The 16301-nt window shown below is 44.2% G+C and overlaps 1 protein-coding gene across 1 annotated transcript in view; it reads right to left on the reverse strand.

The window, feature by feature from the left end:
- DOCK4 (dedicator of cytokinesis 4) overlaps positions 1-16301 on the reverse strand; it is a 1616764-nt gene that overhangs the window by 372566 nt on the left and 1227897 nt on the right. Inside the window, exon 32 of the mRNA XM_086919301.1 lies at positions 10250-10335. Within this exon, the coding sequence (XP_086775427.1) occupies positions 10250-10335 (86 nt within the window). The remainder of the gene's footprint in view (positions 1-10249; positions 10336-16301) is intronic.

The raw sequence follows: 16301 nt of genomic DNA on the forward strand, positions 1-16301 counted from the left end.
GGTTCAAAAGTGCATGTAGAAACAGCTGTATGGACAGTTGACTGTGTGCATGAGTATATTGGTGAGTGAATGGATATCTCAGTGCTACATGTCAAAGTAAGTACATATGTAAAACACACTCCATGTGAGAGTTGACATATATAAATAACTGAACATAAGAGCCAGTGAATGTGTGAGTGGTTGTATGAATCATTGTGAACTTGTATCAAGGATTGTATAAGAGAGTAAATATGTGTTACTATATGTTTGAATAAGTAAGGTGTGTATAACTGTATAGTTGAGGAAATGGAGATGTGATTGATTCTTTGCATGACTGACTAGGTGTGTGAGTAACTCCATGGATGTGTGACAGTCTGTGAGTGCCTGTTTACACTGAGTGTATCTAAGGTTATATTAGAGTCTGAAGATGTATTATCACATAAATGATATCATCAGTGATGTAATCAGTAATGTCAAATGAGATGTCAGTGATGTCATCAGTGATGTCATTTGAGATGTCATCAGTGATGTCATCAGTGATGTCATTTGAGATGTCATCAGTGATGTCATCAGTGATGTCATTTGAGATGTCATCAGTGATGTCATCAGTGATGTCACTGACCATGTCATGAATGATGTAATATGTGACATCATTAGCAGTGGATTGCGGGTCCGCGATATATAGTTAGTGCAACTAACTATATATGGAATTTCAATGGTTTTGTGCAAATAAAATAAGGTTTTTTAAATGCTAATCCCTAACTATATATGGTCTATAACCTATGGTTTTTTCAGTGAATTTTCAAGGTTTTGTAAATGCAAATTCCTAACTATATATGGTCTATAACCTATGGTTTTTTCTGTGAATTTCATTGGTTTTTTAAAAGCTAATATCTATAGCTGTAAAATATATTCTTTATTAAGTGACGTATCACGTAGCCCGTGAGACGCCTCATGATGCATCGCATAACCGTGACGTATCGTCTCTGCAGCGCAAACCAAACCCAAAACGTAAGCGCGCCAGAACACGCTTAAAGATATATATATATTTTTTTAACCTTAATTAGACAAAATCCACACGTGCACATATCACAAACGTTCAAAAAACACAATATGTCGGACCCCGTTACGCTGCCGGTTAGCTGCCCGGTTAACGTACCAGGAAGCACCTTTACCGCGAAAAATCGCAATTTTTTTTTCTTTTGCCCCGCAGGGAACTTTAATAGCCCCCTCATCAATCCTAGGGGTTCAGGAGGGGTCTGCCTTACCCCTTTCATTCATTTACACCTTTTTTTTTCCACCTCTTGTCTCTCGATCCTACCGAGAGACAAGATGGCTCTCGGTAGGAGACAAGATGGCGGCCGCTCTGGACTGTTTACAATGTTGACAGCCAATCAGCTACTCCTCAGGATTTTTTTTTTTTTTTGGGCCCCGCGTGGTTTTATAATATCCCCCTCATCAATCCTATGGGGTCAGAAGGGGTCTACCTTGCCCTCTTTCCTTCATTTCCCCCTTTGTTTTGGTCTCCTCTTGTCTCTTGATCCTACCGAGAGACAAGATGGCGGCCGCTCCGGACTGTTTACAATGTTGACAGCCAATCAGCTACTCCTCAGACTCCCGTTACACTGCCGGTTAGCTTCCCGGTTAGCTTCCCGGTTAGCTGCCCGGTTCGCTTACCAAGACGCGTCTCTACGGCGAAAAAATCGGATTTTTTTTTTTTTGGGGGGGCCCGTGTGGCTCTATATTATCCCCCTCATCAATCCTAGGGGGTCAGAAGGGGTCTACCTTGCCCCCTTTCCTTCATTTCCCCCTTTGTTTTGGCCTCCTCTTGTCTCTCGATCCTACCGAGAGACAAGATGGCGGCCGCTCCGGACTGTTTAGAATGTTGACAGACACCGGAGGGCCAATCAGCTTCGCATCGCAAAGTTCCGATACGCGAAAAGTTCGCTAACCGGATCGCTGCCCGGAGCACTGTTACAGATATATATCTTGATTTAAACGTTAATTTCTCAAAATCCACTGAAGCACATATATTGAGACCTAGCAAAGGCACATCGGGCTAACAGTCCCTACAATTTTGCCAAGTTTCGTGGAAATCCATTCAGCCGTTCGGGCTAAAAGTGAGTCCAACCGCCCTATGGAAATTAACATGGGAAAAACGCGTTTTGGGACCCCCCTTTTTTCTCAGCCCCCCCTTGACGAACCCCCCCCCAAATTTCCAGGAGCTGCTCAGAAACAAAATGTGCCATTTTCCTGAAAATTTCAGCCGATTCCGTCCACAAACGCCAAAGTTATTAGACATAGAATTTTCAGAAATCCCATAGGGAAAAAATCCTAACTATATATACCTACTGGCAACCGCCAGTAGGTAATATATATATATATATATATATATATATATATATATATATATATATATATATATATATATATATATATATATATATATATATATATATATATATATATATATATATATATATATATATATATATATATATATATATATATATATATATATATATATATATATATATATATATATATATATATATATATATATATATATATATATATATATATATATATATATATATATATATATATATATATATATATATATATATATATATATATATATATATATATATATATATATATATATATATATATATATATATATATATATATATATATATATATCATGTTTTCCCTACACAAAGATCATGGCGTGCTGAACTTCTGTTCAGGTTAGTTACCTAATTACTGATACTATTAACTTACAAAATGGTTCCCTCAGGGGAAGCTTGAATAGAAACCTTAACTTCCAGCCCAAATAAATACAAGTGGTCTCAAACAGATATATATATATACCAATATATATATTGGTGTTGCCAACAACTGTTTAGTGTCATAATGTACACTGATAAATTTACACATATCAGTGAACCGGCCATCTGTAGACTTGCAGTAACAGAGAAATGTTTTGCCTCAGCATTTGGCATATGGGCTCATAGATTATAAGTGCACATCACTGGAAAAGCAGTGTGGCAGCTACAGTTTACAATGAACGCAGTTTGGAAGCTGTTGTCAAGATTGCAGTGTGAAGGCATAGCATCCTGATATATCCAGACAGACAGACTGGTTAGTAGCTGAGAAACACCCCTGCCTCTGTTACCCATAACAAATATCCAAGATCAAACAATCAATCAACCAGTACTTGTAGAATGTGACTGATCACCCGTGAGAGTATCCAGGCACTAGGTTTTTAGGCTAGTCAAAAAGCCAGGTCTTGAGTCTCTTTATGAAGTCCGTTAGTGAGGGTCAAGTTCAGAGGCAGAGAGAGAGGGCATTCCAGGACTTGGCAGTGAGATGGGAAAAGGAGTGGCCTCCGCTGTGGCTCCGGCAGATGCATGGTGTCTGTGCAAGGGCGAGGGAGGCAGAGCAAGGGTTTCTGGGTGGTTGGTGGAAGATCAGATGGTAGTTCATGTATATTGGTCCTTGGTCAATTTCATATGCAGGCTTCTATCAGACATACATGTCTGAAGACAAGTAAGGTATGCACGTACATGCGCACAGCATGTTTCACATCAAGACTTTATTAGTTATATTAATTACGGCTGCTCAAGTCTTAATATTTCACTCCGAGTTTATTTACTTAATGCTGGATTACCACTAAGGTGATTGGGCAAAAACAAGAATAGTGAGCTCTCCAGACCTTATTATACATTCTAATCACCAGTTTCAATCAAGCATTTCACCACTCCTACATCATGGAGAAATGTGCTCACTAGCTCATACCATTGTCGAACTACCAATTGCTGTAATGGTTTTCATTCATTTGTGTGGCATGAGCAATTTGTATACAGCAACTGAGTAATAAAATTAGAAAGATACACATCTGCACTTCACCAAACCCTCTAATAGTGGTGAAAACCTAGTCCCAAGGACTAACTGCACAAAGAGCTTTGCTAGAAGTAAACCAGCAGGAGGGGCACCCTTAAGTAGGAACTGCTCCATTATCAGCTCATGTAGCTGAATGCTTTCAGTACCAGCACCATCCATCTAACCAGCCAAGCTGTAATCACTGGCAATCTGAACATTCGTAAACCCCATTTGCAATTATCAGAGAAGGATGTCAAGGAAATCAGATTTTAATTCATCTATACAATTCCAAAGTTCTCTTAGAGTGAATTTTCTTAACAACGAGTAGTCAATACCACACACCACTGCAATTTACGCCGCTGCTTAACCACAGCCACTTTCACCACCTATGATGCAGTCACTGACACCACCAAAACACAGCCACTCTCACCATTATCATCACTCTGTTAAATCCGCTCACTCACGAACTGAACACACTAGCTAACTTTCACTACCTCCATGACAGATACAGAGCACCTCTAGTCACCAATCTCCCAGCCTCTCACAATCCCCACAATTGCACAATCACCATAATCAACACTCACCGGCAGCCTATCACACTTTCAGTCACCGACATTCATGCTTTTTGCAAAACCACTGATTCACTGTCATTCACAGTACCAATCAACCAATGACACTCAAGTTACTAAAGCTTGCAACCAGTATCAATACAGTTCACCAATATCAACCATAACCAGCTCTTACCCAGTGCCACTCACACGACTACAGACCTGTGGTCACTGTAAGAACCACTCACAGCTTCCATTATGACAACTCAACCTCTGCTGCCTACACAAATACACACAAAGAACCCAAATCAACTCATACCACCACTCATTTTCACCTATCCTCACATGTTGTCACATCACCACTGACATAAAAACATTGTAGCCACAACATGCACACAATAATTCCACAACTGTGCTAAAACCTCTCCATCGCTCCCAATGCCGTTCCAACCGAACATATTCCAACACCACCTACACCTCGGCACCATCCAAACACACCTTGATTAAAACACTGCAAATAAAAGTCCTGTCACAGAAATCCACATACAAACAGCAACTTTAACCACCACTGATCCTTTGGTATCGTCAACACCAAAGACTCTACCTCCATCGCCACTCAATCACGGGCACTTTAACCATAACCACTTGCACAGCTACTTTGAAAAATGTCACATATTGATACTTCCAGGTCTTATAGAACAAACAAAAAACACCAGCTCTGCCCATCAAATCATAACAACTTAAAAGAAATATCACACTCCTAACAAGTACACATCATTCCTCAGCATACGAAACCTTGCACAAACTACACAGAACACATCTTCATGCTGCGCACACAGATGCATTGTACTATGGATACAAACCGGACCCTCTGGCTTGGTTAATGTGTGTGTTTTTTTGGGGGGAAAAGCGAACACAAGGAGATGATGGATGGAGCACTGATGTTTTTCAGACACTCGACCCCAGTCACAGATCTGGGTTGAATCCATCATCATTCTTTAGCTTACTTCGCCACCTCAGTTCAGACCAATCCATATTCAAATTAGTCTTGACCCTGTTCCTCATGGGAACAGTCCAGCCTGAACTGCCAAGTCAGGTCTTCCCTGGACCAGAAACAAGCATCCTGCGTCTGGTTTCAGGGTAACACACCTCATCAGCCAGGCTAGCTTGAATCCAGTGACAACGTGATCAAGGGGCCCCATGTATGGGCACACCCGGTCAACTTAGGGCGAACACAGCAAACACAAGGAGATGATGGATGGAGCGCTGAAACTTTTCAGACACTCACCCCCAGTCACTATTAGATCTGGGTTAAATCAGTCATCCTTTTTTAGCTCACTTCGCCACTCCAGTTCAGACCCAGCCATAAACAAATCAGTCTTGACCCTGTTCCTCATGGGAACAGTTCAGCCCGAGCTGCCAAGCCAGGTCTCCCCCAGACCGGAAAAAGGCATCCTGGGACCGGTTTTGGGGTAACACCCATTATCAGCCAGGCTAGCATGAATCCAGTGGCAAAGTGAGCAAAGGACTCGCGTCGGAAAGCAGTCTGTCTAAGAGTATGTATAACTTCAAATGCTCCTGCATAAATCTGTGCATCTCAGAGACGCCAGACTATTTTCTCAAAGCCAGGTTCCTAATAATACATTCAAACATGCCTATTAAGCATTCAAACCTCCTGTTCCATTCTAAAAACTATTTCAAGCAATTATCATACTAGGCAAGATAGGAAAATCAAGCAGTCCTACAAATTTTAACGTGCTCTTCTAATCTGTTATCAATCCATGACGATGGTTCCAACACATTTGAATTAAAATGGGCAGAACCACCAGTCAGCTGTAGTACAACACATCGTTTTGGGTTTTAGTTAGATTTTCTGTTGGATTGTGAAGGTCATGGGGAATGTTACGATAATCACGGACATCTAACCACTGAAATATTTGTTTATGGCACAAATATTTATGTCTACCACTGTTATTAACAAGCAGACATTGAGATCAATAAGGGCAGAAAGGCCACACACACAGCAAAGAAACAGCCAGTTCACTCGTACGGAATTTTCGGGGCATCAGTAAATGTCTCTTGCACACAATGGTACATGTACAGTCTGTCTACAGCAACATCCCCTGTGGCAATTATGTCACCAAAAGGTAACTGCTGTCGGTCACCGCCAGCACAACTCTGATGCAGTCTGCCAAAATGTGGACAGCGGCAAGCTCCCCGAGTGTGCCTGTCCAGAAGACTCAAGAGTACAGTCTAAGCGCAGGCATGCACAGGAGCAGAACACTGCCAATCACAGTCTGCGCCGCCGGCCTTCCCGGAGGACATGTGTAACAGGGAGGGAGATGGTCGGAATAAAGACCCCTGGAGTGCAGGATACCTCTGTAAAGAGAATTGTGAACTCTAATACATCTGGGGAAAAACGATGCTCCAAATGAAACTCAAGGTCTCAAAAAGAGAATTCAATAACATTTACAAACTACCATGTTATACTACAGAAAAAAAGATCCCCAGCATATCTGCAAAATCTTTGGGTGATGCAAAAACAAACAGAACAGATGAACAGATGCTGTTTCACACTTGGTCAATGTTAAAAAATAAAGCAAATATATATCTACTAATGAGCTGTTCAATGTGTCTTAGCACTGATGTGGTCTCAACGTTGCTTCGGGCAAAAGGTTACACTGCAAGAACCCTGTACCTCGATGGATTGTATTCAATCAGCAAATGACGTCACGGAGGTACACGTGTAATTATAAAGGCTGCATACTTTTGCGCGCGACCCCTACCATCTAGTAAAACCGCAGAAATCCAGTTATAAATAAGTGCTCTCAGATAATACAGGATCTTTCAATACATAGTATTAAGAAAAATGGGCACACATTAAGAATCCAAGTTTAGCTCATTTAAAACGTACAGCAGGGTGACAGTGGTCCTAGTGCGAGGCTGTCACACTGGATCTGAAGTGAACCAACCTTAAAAAGAGAAAAGTAAACAGCTGCCCCCACAGTAACCGTCAGCGTTGTCCATGCAAACCTCCGATATGATACTCTTGCAAATGGTATGTTTCTGTTACCAAAACTTTAAATACATGGGTTCCAAATGGGTGCCAGGTATTTTAAGAGAAGCATGTACTCACATGGACATGCCAGTGATGTCTGATTGTGAGGGTCAGATTTAAGATCTCAGTGTACTCCACGGTTCTCAGGGAAAATAAGTGTGAACAAGTTGTTGTTATCCAGGGAAGCATTTTCAGACATTACCTATTTCCATATGAACACCTTTAGCATTTCAAAGATTATTTCAAGTCTACAAACATTTTAATGACCTTCTTGAACATTGCTGTTCTAAGATGTCCCGTCACAGCTCCATGCTGTTGGATTGATAAAGCCCCTTGTGGTAAAGGGTTTAATATGGTGTTTGTCATGACAGGTGTGCTTCAGGCCAGGAATGCCTGGACCACCCTTCCCTTACCGGGCCGCTGCTAGGCCATACTTCATAATGATGCACATAGGCCTGGTGCATCACACCCACCCTGTCTGCGGTTGAAACAGGACTTATTCACTGCAGTGAGTTACTCGAGAAACGCCACACAATCTGGCTCAGAAGAATAGTGAATTACTCCTTGGTCTTCCATGCACCAAACCCAGGGCACCTGCATGTGCAAACGAGGGCCTAAGCACAGAAACCAGTGTGCACTTCCAGTCTGTCCTGAGGCAAACAGCTGAATGAAGTTTGTTAATGCTCAGCTCCCAACAATGGCTTTTTTGACATACCTGAGGTACTTACAAACACCACTGGCCTACAAGCAAAGCAATGCATTAAGAATAAAAAAAGAAATATATAAGTTAACACCTCATCACTTAAAGTTTCCAGACACTTTTGCAGAACTAAGTTTTTTCAATATAATCAAACACGCCTTACTGGGTGGAGAATGTGTGGCTTTTCAATCTATTCAATGTTGTATATATGACCACGACCCAAAATCAACCTGTGTGGTCTCTTTCAAAAAGTACACACTACACAGTGGAGGGGCCTGGAAAGAAGGTGCGCGTGCAGCCACCTCTAGCATGCAATGTTTACCTAGCAAAATACCGAGCACCAACTGAAACAGAAGAGGAGGGAACATGCCTTTTGATCATTAAATGTCCCCTAACACGTGCTCTTATTTAAAATCCCTGTCACCCAAAGTACACACTAAAAGCCCGTTCCCTAGTGCCTTTGGCTTTTGGAGTGTAAAATACCCATTGCCGTTTGCCGGAACACAAACCATAGTACCCTGTGGTATATTCTGCTTCTTGGTACTGCCATGCAGCGATTTCACTTTAAGAACACAATCCACAAAATATAAGGTGGGAAACTAAAAATACATTGCTGCCAATGATACCGCAGAGATGCCGGAATTTGGCTTCACTCTTCCTCCCGCTGCCTACCCAAAATGACCAAACCTGCAAAGACATCATCAGGAAAAGGCTGTTAGCAACAGTTTGCCTCCAACAGACATTGGCGACGAAAACGAGCTGTTTCCATAATTGTTGCATTTAAACCATGCCCTGCCAATCTCGGTCCTTCCACTAAAAGCACAGCTGGAGTGACTGTCCTAAAATGTTCGAAGCCGCAGACCTAGCCCTCTCCCCACGCTGCCCACGTGCCCCACGCTGCCCGGTGGCCGGCCCACGGACACACGCCTCCTGCAGGAGGAACATTTTATTAATAGAAATATGTTGCTAAAACAGCGCGGGCAAAGGTTTGCTCTAAAAGAGCTACTTGAAGAAATTGAAAGAAAATGGTTGAAATAGGGCGGTAATTGGTTCAATGGTTTGAGAAAAAACATTTACATTTGTCAGGACGCTGCCAGTAGGAAGGGGAGGCAGGGGGCCTTGCTCCTCGATACCTCAAACCATTACATTTAAGGAAGAAATATCCCAAACAGAGCAGGTAGCAAAATGCAAACATCAAACATGGATTAGACTCGGGGTTATTCAAGAGGAAACGCAGTGAAAATAAAGAGTGAAATCACACCGCAGCAGCCTCACCTTGCCATGCCTGCTAATTCGATGGGTTGACAGCGATGCTTACTGCGCGCGCCTCACATTTTAGCACAGGCTACTCTTTGTGGCTCGGTGCCTGTGCGCCCTTCTCCCGACTGCCTCCCGAGCCTGCAGGGCGAACCCATGGCCGCAGGGACAGCGACGCACTGGAGAACAGAGCTGTGTGCTGCTACCCAAGCTTGCGTGGGCTGCAGCCGCTCGGAATCAATGCTCACACATCACACTGCACCGCACGCGCTACAGAGCGCGAGCGCGCTACCGGGGATCCGGGGGGCAAGCTGACGATTAATCGGCTAATCGCAATCACTGCAAGCACATAGCCAGTCCAGAAGCATTCAGAAACGCAAACACGCATGCACGCTCAGATCTGGGGATGCACTGTAACTTCAACCTACTGTACGGAAAAGCCAGCCTGGGAAAACAAATACCCATGCATTGCTGTCATCTCTTGCTGCAAGCGGTGCACTTTAACCTTCCACCCGCCCACTGCTGGGGCATCCTTCCCAAACCTAGCGTCTCGAGGAGGGAGGGTGGCTGATGGAGCGCGCCTTCAGATAACATGCACAGCAGTCCCCAATTACTGCTCCAAACAAAACAGCGAGCGGAAGCACTAAGCACATTGCAGTAGACATTTCGCGTTTCCCTGCAGTTCCCACTGGCACATTTCACACTGTGTGTGGAAGGAAAAGGTCTCAGCTGTTTCCATGAAGCAACATATATATTCATCTGCGGCGGCGCTGCCTAATCTCGCGCATGCATAAGTTAGTAGGGGTTAAATGGCATACTCACATGCTGTTGAAGAGCTCGCGGTACGTCTCGTCACCTTTCCCTTCTGACATCAAGCTATCCAATTTGTCGATTAGCTTGGCTTCAACCTGAAAGATAGGCACAAACAAGGTTTTTGCGTCTGTTGTCTCTGTCGCTCCTCTCCGGGGCGCCTCGGAGGGATACAGCTAAGCGGAGCCTCAGCATCGGCGCCAATTGTCATTTATCAGATCGGTCACATCTGTCGCGAGCAGCCACGACTCAGAAAGAGGCTTTTCAGTGCGCCTCGAAAAGGAGCAATGTGACTTTAAACTACAGGCAGAGTAACATTTGCTGCTGCTGCTGCAGCTATCTATTTATGGATTCGAACAAAAAGCGTGGAGCCCGGCTCGAGCGCCTGGATTCTTCCTGCAGGGTACATCTCGGAACCAGCAGCATTCTACCGAGGCTCACTGCTTGGAGAAAAATAACAAGCACCTAAGCTCCGAGCCTCCCTGCATGATAACTGGGATAAGCATTCTTATGGAAATGGGCTCCAAGACTGGGGCACCAGGAGCAGGCAGAGCAGCGGCGAAAGAGGCAGCTGCTCACGCACAGACCCACATGGAAGCAGGTTCATCGGGCAGCAAACACGGATGATATGTCACATCAAGCAAAGTATCAAGTGAGCCGGTTTCGACTTATGCCTTGAGCACCCACTTTATAACATAGCATCCATTGGCTACTAAAGTACACATTGGCCAACTACCTGCACTGCTGTGCAGCGGTGAGCGTCAGACCCAACTACTACAATCTGTTGTCTTCTAGACCAACAATTGGCTTGTGACACATGGTTGTTTCAAAGTATCTGCATTTTCCCCAGAACTCTAAATCGCAGTCTAGCTTCACTCCAACCAAGGCTCCCAAAACAAAGTAAGAGGGCCCAGTTGTCAGAGGTAGTAGTTGCTTCACCTGTTGCAAGCTCTTCTGAATTCAAAAGACGTAGGCCCCAGTCAACAATTGTTCAACTGCCAGCTTCCCAACCGGCCTTCGCTCTCACAATCCCAATAATGGACCACATGCTTGCAGTTCGACTCCCTCAACCCATCCAGTGCAAACATTTACTTCATACTAGGTCATTGTTGACATCACCCCTGTGTCATGGAACAGGTCACCTGTATTAATAATTTAATATCTGGTATAATTTTGAGATCCTCCACAACTGGGTTTTACAATCTTTTCTCTACATGTGTTCAATGATAATCACCTGCGCTACTAATATTATTAGGATTAGACTTGTGACCACATCAGATAAGATTTCGTCCCTCCCCCATGCAAGATTACCAGCAGTGACCACCTAAGTTCATCAGGCAATGTTGCGTCAGTAATATAAAAAAAATGTGTTATCAATTTGCAGTGGACTGTACATGAGTAATACATAACTGCTATTACTGCAATCCCCCTGGCATCAAGGCATTAATATTAGTACAGTACCATATCATTTATCATTCAAATCACCAGCTTCAAATACATTTGACAATTTCCTCGATGTTCTCCAAACATCAGCTTATGAGTTTTGAAAATACAGATTCATATTGAATGTACAGTTTCTCATTCAATGGAACAATGTGCATCTACCAGAAATGTCACCATCATACATTCTGATGGATACCTCTTAGCACAGATTCCCCACCTTATGAGCAGGCCCCACAGTAATATTCAGTGGGAGGTGGGACTGAGTAGTACCGCCTAAGCAAGGAAGTCATGCAACACAGTCATGTCAAAGTACCTGTCAGTGCATATGTGATCAGTGAGGCAGGTATGTTTAGCAAAAGTATGCAAGGATGACAACATGGCCACATAAGAGATATCCACTACCGGAACATCTCTGATGAGAGACATATAAGTATATTAATTCAGTCAAGCCAAACTTCTAATTGAGAAGGCTAGGCAGCACATAAGAAAGCTACTTACATGTAGCTGAACGCCACCAGTAGATCACAAGCTACTCATTGAAGAAGCCAGCTCTACAAACATCCTTGCAGGAAATTGAATTTGTGTCGCTAGTTACAATTTTAATTTTCTGACATTTCAGAACTTGAATTGTAAATTTCATTATAATCCAACAAAACAAGACAAAAGTCATCACGGTGCTAAACAAATGTAATGGGTTGCTTTTTGTTAACACGGTTATCATATATAAAAGTATATTCTCCAGTATTCAATCTTTCATAGATTCACATGCTTGTATCTTCCCCGTCGTCATGGTGGGAGTCTCCCGGTAAATAATTACCATAGCAGTAGAAGAAAAACTGCCTGACACCATAGAGTAGTGAAACCAGAGGGTAACCTCTCCTCCTCATTATGTGGCCCAAACTACAGCCAATCAGCAGCCAGCCCCAGCCTACACCATTCCCAGCAGAGCCACCATACCTCAGATTTCCAACCGCCTTCGTGTGAGAAGGAGTCTCCCTGAGCTCTGCTCAGTTTTTTTCTCTCTTCACTGAACTTTTGACCTTCACTCTTTGAGTCAGGTATTGTGTTTGTTCTTGTCAGCATTAATAATCTCAGAATGGCTGAAAGCTCCAAGAAGAGCCTTTTCAGAGCTTGCAGGTCCTGTTGGAAGGCCAGGCTATTTTCTGAGGACCCTCACAAGGAGTGCTTGTTCTGTCTGTACCCTAAGCATGTTCCTAAGGACTGCAAGTATTGTCGGACCTTCTCGGCCAAAACTCTAAAGGATAGAGAAGCGCGCCTTTTATTATGGCTTCAGAAAAGGAAAGCTCCAGACTCGGAGTCTGAGGGGGAAGCCAAAGGACACACCTCTAAAAAACAGAAGAGAGGGTCCTCTGAGAAAAAGGGAGATGGGAAGAAACCTAAAGCAGGAAAATCTAAGGAAGGGGAATCCTCTACTTCTCTCCCTCCAACTCCTCTCAAGCCTTCCTCAGGAAAGAAGGCTCCGTCGTCGCTTCCGTCGCCGAAAACTATCGAAATTCCAGTCAGATCGCCGACGAGACCGTCGACGGCCTCGACGACGACCACCTCGTCGACGACGACCACCTCGTCGACGACGACGACAACCTCGACGACGACAGCTTCGTCGACGACGACGACTCCGTCGACTGTGAGTTCCAGACCTTCGTTGACGGCAAGATCCTCGTCGACGAGCGTACCGTCGACGATGCCGATGATTGTTCCATCGACGGCCCCGTCGACGATGAAAAAATCGTTGGTGATGGCATCGCCTACAAGGATTACTTCTACTTATATTTCTATTAAGAGGATGACTCCGTCGACGGGACTGTTGACGAGCAAAAGAGAGGAGTTTTCTACGCCAAAGATTTCACCACTGCTGCCCTCTACTATTCTGGATTGCCAGGAATCTGAGGAGGAAGGATCCTACGGTGTTGCGTACAGTCCGTCGCAGCTCCATATTAAGCATCAGGATACTGATGAGGAAGGCCAACAAGAGGAACAGTAGCATTTCTCTTTTAGAGATCGGCCGGTCAAGGGCCAGATGAGATACGAGTCATTTCATCAAGCTTACCATTATGATGACGAAGAGGAAGTAGAAACGCCCGCCAGGGAAGAGGCTATGTCAGTGCCTGTCTCTCTTATATCAGATCTGAGAAGCATGATTGACAGTTATTACCGTCAATTTCTGGAGGATAATGCCCAGTCTCTTCCGCGGCCGCTGGTAATGTTTCACAACCAGCAAAAGAAACACCCCTGATTCAGCCTCCTACTCCTCCTCCACCTCCTCGGAAGGAGGTACAAAAGGTTATCACGATTCGGGATGATATACATGATTCTGATCAGGATGATCAAGAGGAGGAAGGAGAAATCACTCAAGATGACGTGGTTGGGCTCTCCGCCAGAAGACATAGCCAGTTTTCATGATTTAATGGAAAAAGCGGCTAAGAGATTTCAGCTTGAAATGCCAGCCAAGGCTAGTGAATGTTTCCTCTACGACTTCAAGGAGTCAGCCAGGAAATCCGTTAGAGCTATACCGATTATTGATCATGTCTGGGCTGAATGTCTCAAGCTGATGAAGAATCCAGCCTCAGTTCCAGCTTCTATACCCAAGCTGGATAAAAAGTATTGCGCTATAGAGACGGCTCCAGCATGCCTCATTGGCCATCCTCGACCGAATTCGGTGGTGACCCAAGCAGCGCAGAAGCGCTCCAAGAACCCTATGGCAACATGTGTGGCACCTCCTGATAAAGAGGGCAAGAAGATGGATGGCATAGGTAAACGTTTCGCAGTCATGGCAGCAGCTTCAATCAAGGCAACTAATGCTATGGCGATTCTGAGCCGGTTTAATAGGCAGATGTGGTCGGACATCGCACCAATTCTGTCGCACCTTCCGGAGGACAAAAAAGAGGAGGCAACTACCATTTTACAGGATGGAGCCAGGGCAGCATCAGAATCCATAGATGTGGCAATGGATATAGCTTCCATAGCTTTCCGTCAGATGGCTGGGGCGATAGCTCTACCGAGGCAAGGATGGCTCAAAGCCACATCCTTTCGTCCAGAGGTTCAATCTAAAATCTTGGACATGCCTTTTGATGACGAAAGCCTCTTTGGAAAACACATTGACGAGGCGTTGCAGGGAATAAAAGCAGATACGGACACTGCTAAATCCTTGGGTTCACTACAGCAGAACCGTTTTCAGTCCTTTCGTGGCTGAGGCTCCAGGGGACATTTTCAACAACAGCGATCCTCTTTCCAATCAAATCGGTATCAACCTTACAGCCAGCAGGGAAACCGTCAGTACTCCTCCAACCAGCAATATCGGGCTCCAAACACTTCTTTCCATCAACAGGGAAGAAGAAGGTCCGCCGCCAGAGGGAAGCAAGACTCTGGTCGCAGACAGTGATGTTCCTCAGGTGCCTCCAATACCGCTTCAGACCGACCAGTTCCACTACCTCTCTCAGTTTCTCCCGCATTGGCAGTCCATAACATCGGACAGATGGGTATTAGACATCGTTGCACAGGGTCATACCCTGGAATTCTCACAAAGACCTCCAAACCGTCCACCTCTGTTCAGAGTTCATCAACATCTGTCAGCTCTCAAAACAGAGATTTTATCTCTTCTACTGAAAGGAGCGATAGAAGAGGTTCCATCAGACCAGCGGGAAAAAGGTTTTTATTCGCACTTCTTCCTTATAAGGAAAAGACAATCATCAAAATGGAGACAGGTGCTGGATCTCAGAGATCTGAACAATTACATAAAGAAAATTTCTTTCCGTATGCTGTCCTTGCAGGAAATTCTTCTGTTGCTTCGCAAGGGAGACTACATGGTCTCTCTAGACCTGTTGGATGCATACTTCCACATTCCGATACACATAAAACACAAGAAGTATCTGCGATTCATGGTGGCGGGGCGCCATTACCAGTTCAAAGTTTTGCCTTTCGGCCTGAAGTCTGCCCCCAGAGTATTTACAAAATGCATGGCTCCAATAGCGGCACAATTAAGACAGCAAGGTCTCCAAATTTTTCCCTATTTGGACGACTGGTTAATAAAGGGACCATCGTTCCAAACAACACAGAGATCTCTGAGGATGTCCATAGATCTCTTCCAAAGTTTAGGTCTTCGGATAAACCGAGAGAAATAGTTTTTTCATTCGACTCGCTCTCTACAATTTCTAGGAGCAATCCTGAAAACACAGGAACTAAAAGCCTTCCCGTCAGAAGATCGAATAACAAAAATCTTGAATCTGATTGCAACCCTGACATCAAAAAAGTTAACTTCCATCAGAATATTCAAGTCATTACTGGGGATGATGTACTCCTGTATTCCATTGATCCCAAACTTCCGTTTGCAGATGAGACCGCTGCAAGAAGCCTTGGACAAGCAATGGGTCCAAGCCCTGGGATCATTCGACGACAAGCTTATCCTAACCGGTCAGATCAAACAAGCAATGTCATGGTGGAGTATCAGGAGCAACCTTACGAATGGGCTGTTATTCGAACCTCAGTCACCGAGTTACGTGATGACATCAGATGCTTCATTGAAAGGTGGGGGAGCACACCTGCAAGACCTAGAGATTCAGGGCCTTTGGTCTCCTCAAGAGGCAAAACTTCACATCAATCTCTT

Source organism: Lissotriton vulgaris, chromosome 1_1 (assembly GCF_964263255.1).
Source record: "Lissotriton vulgaris chromosome 1_1, aLisVul1.2, whole genome shotgun sequence".
NCBI lineage: Eukaryota > Metazoa > Chordata > Amphibia > Caudata > Salamandridae > Lissotriton > Lissotriton vulgaris.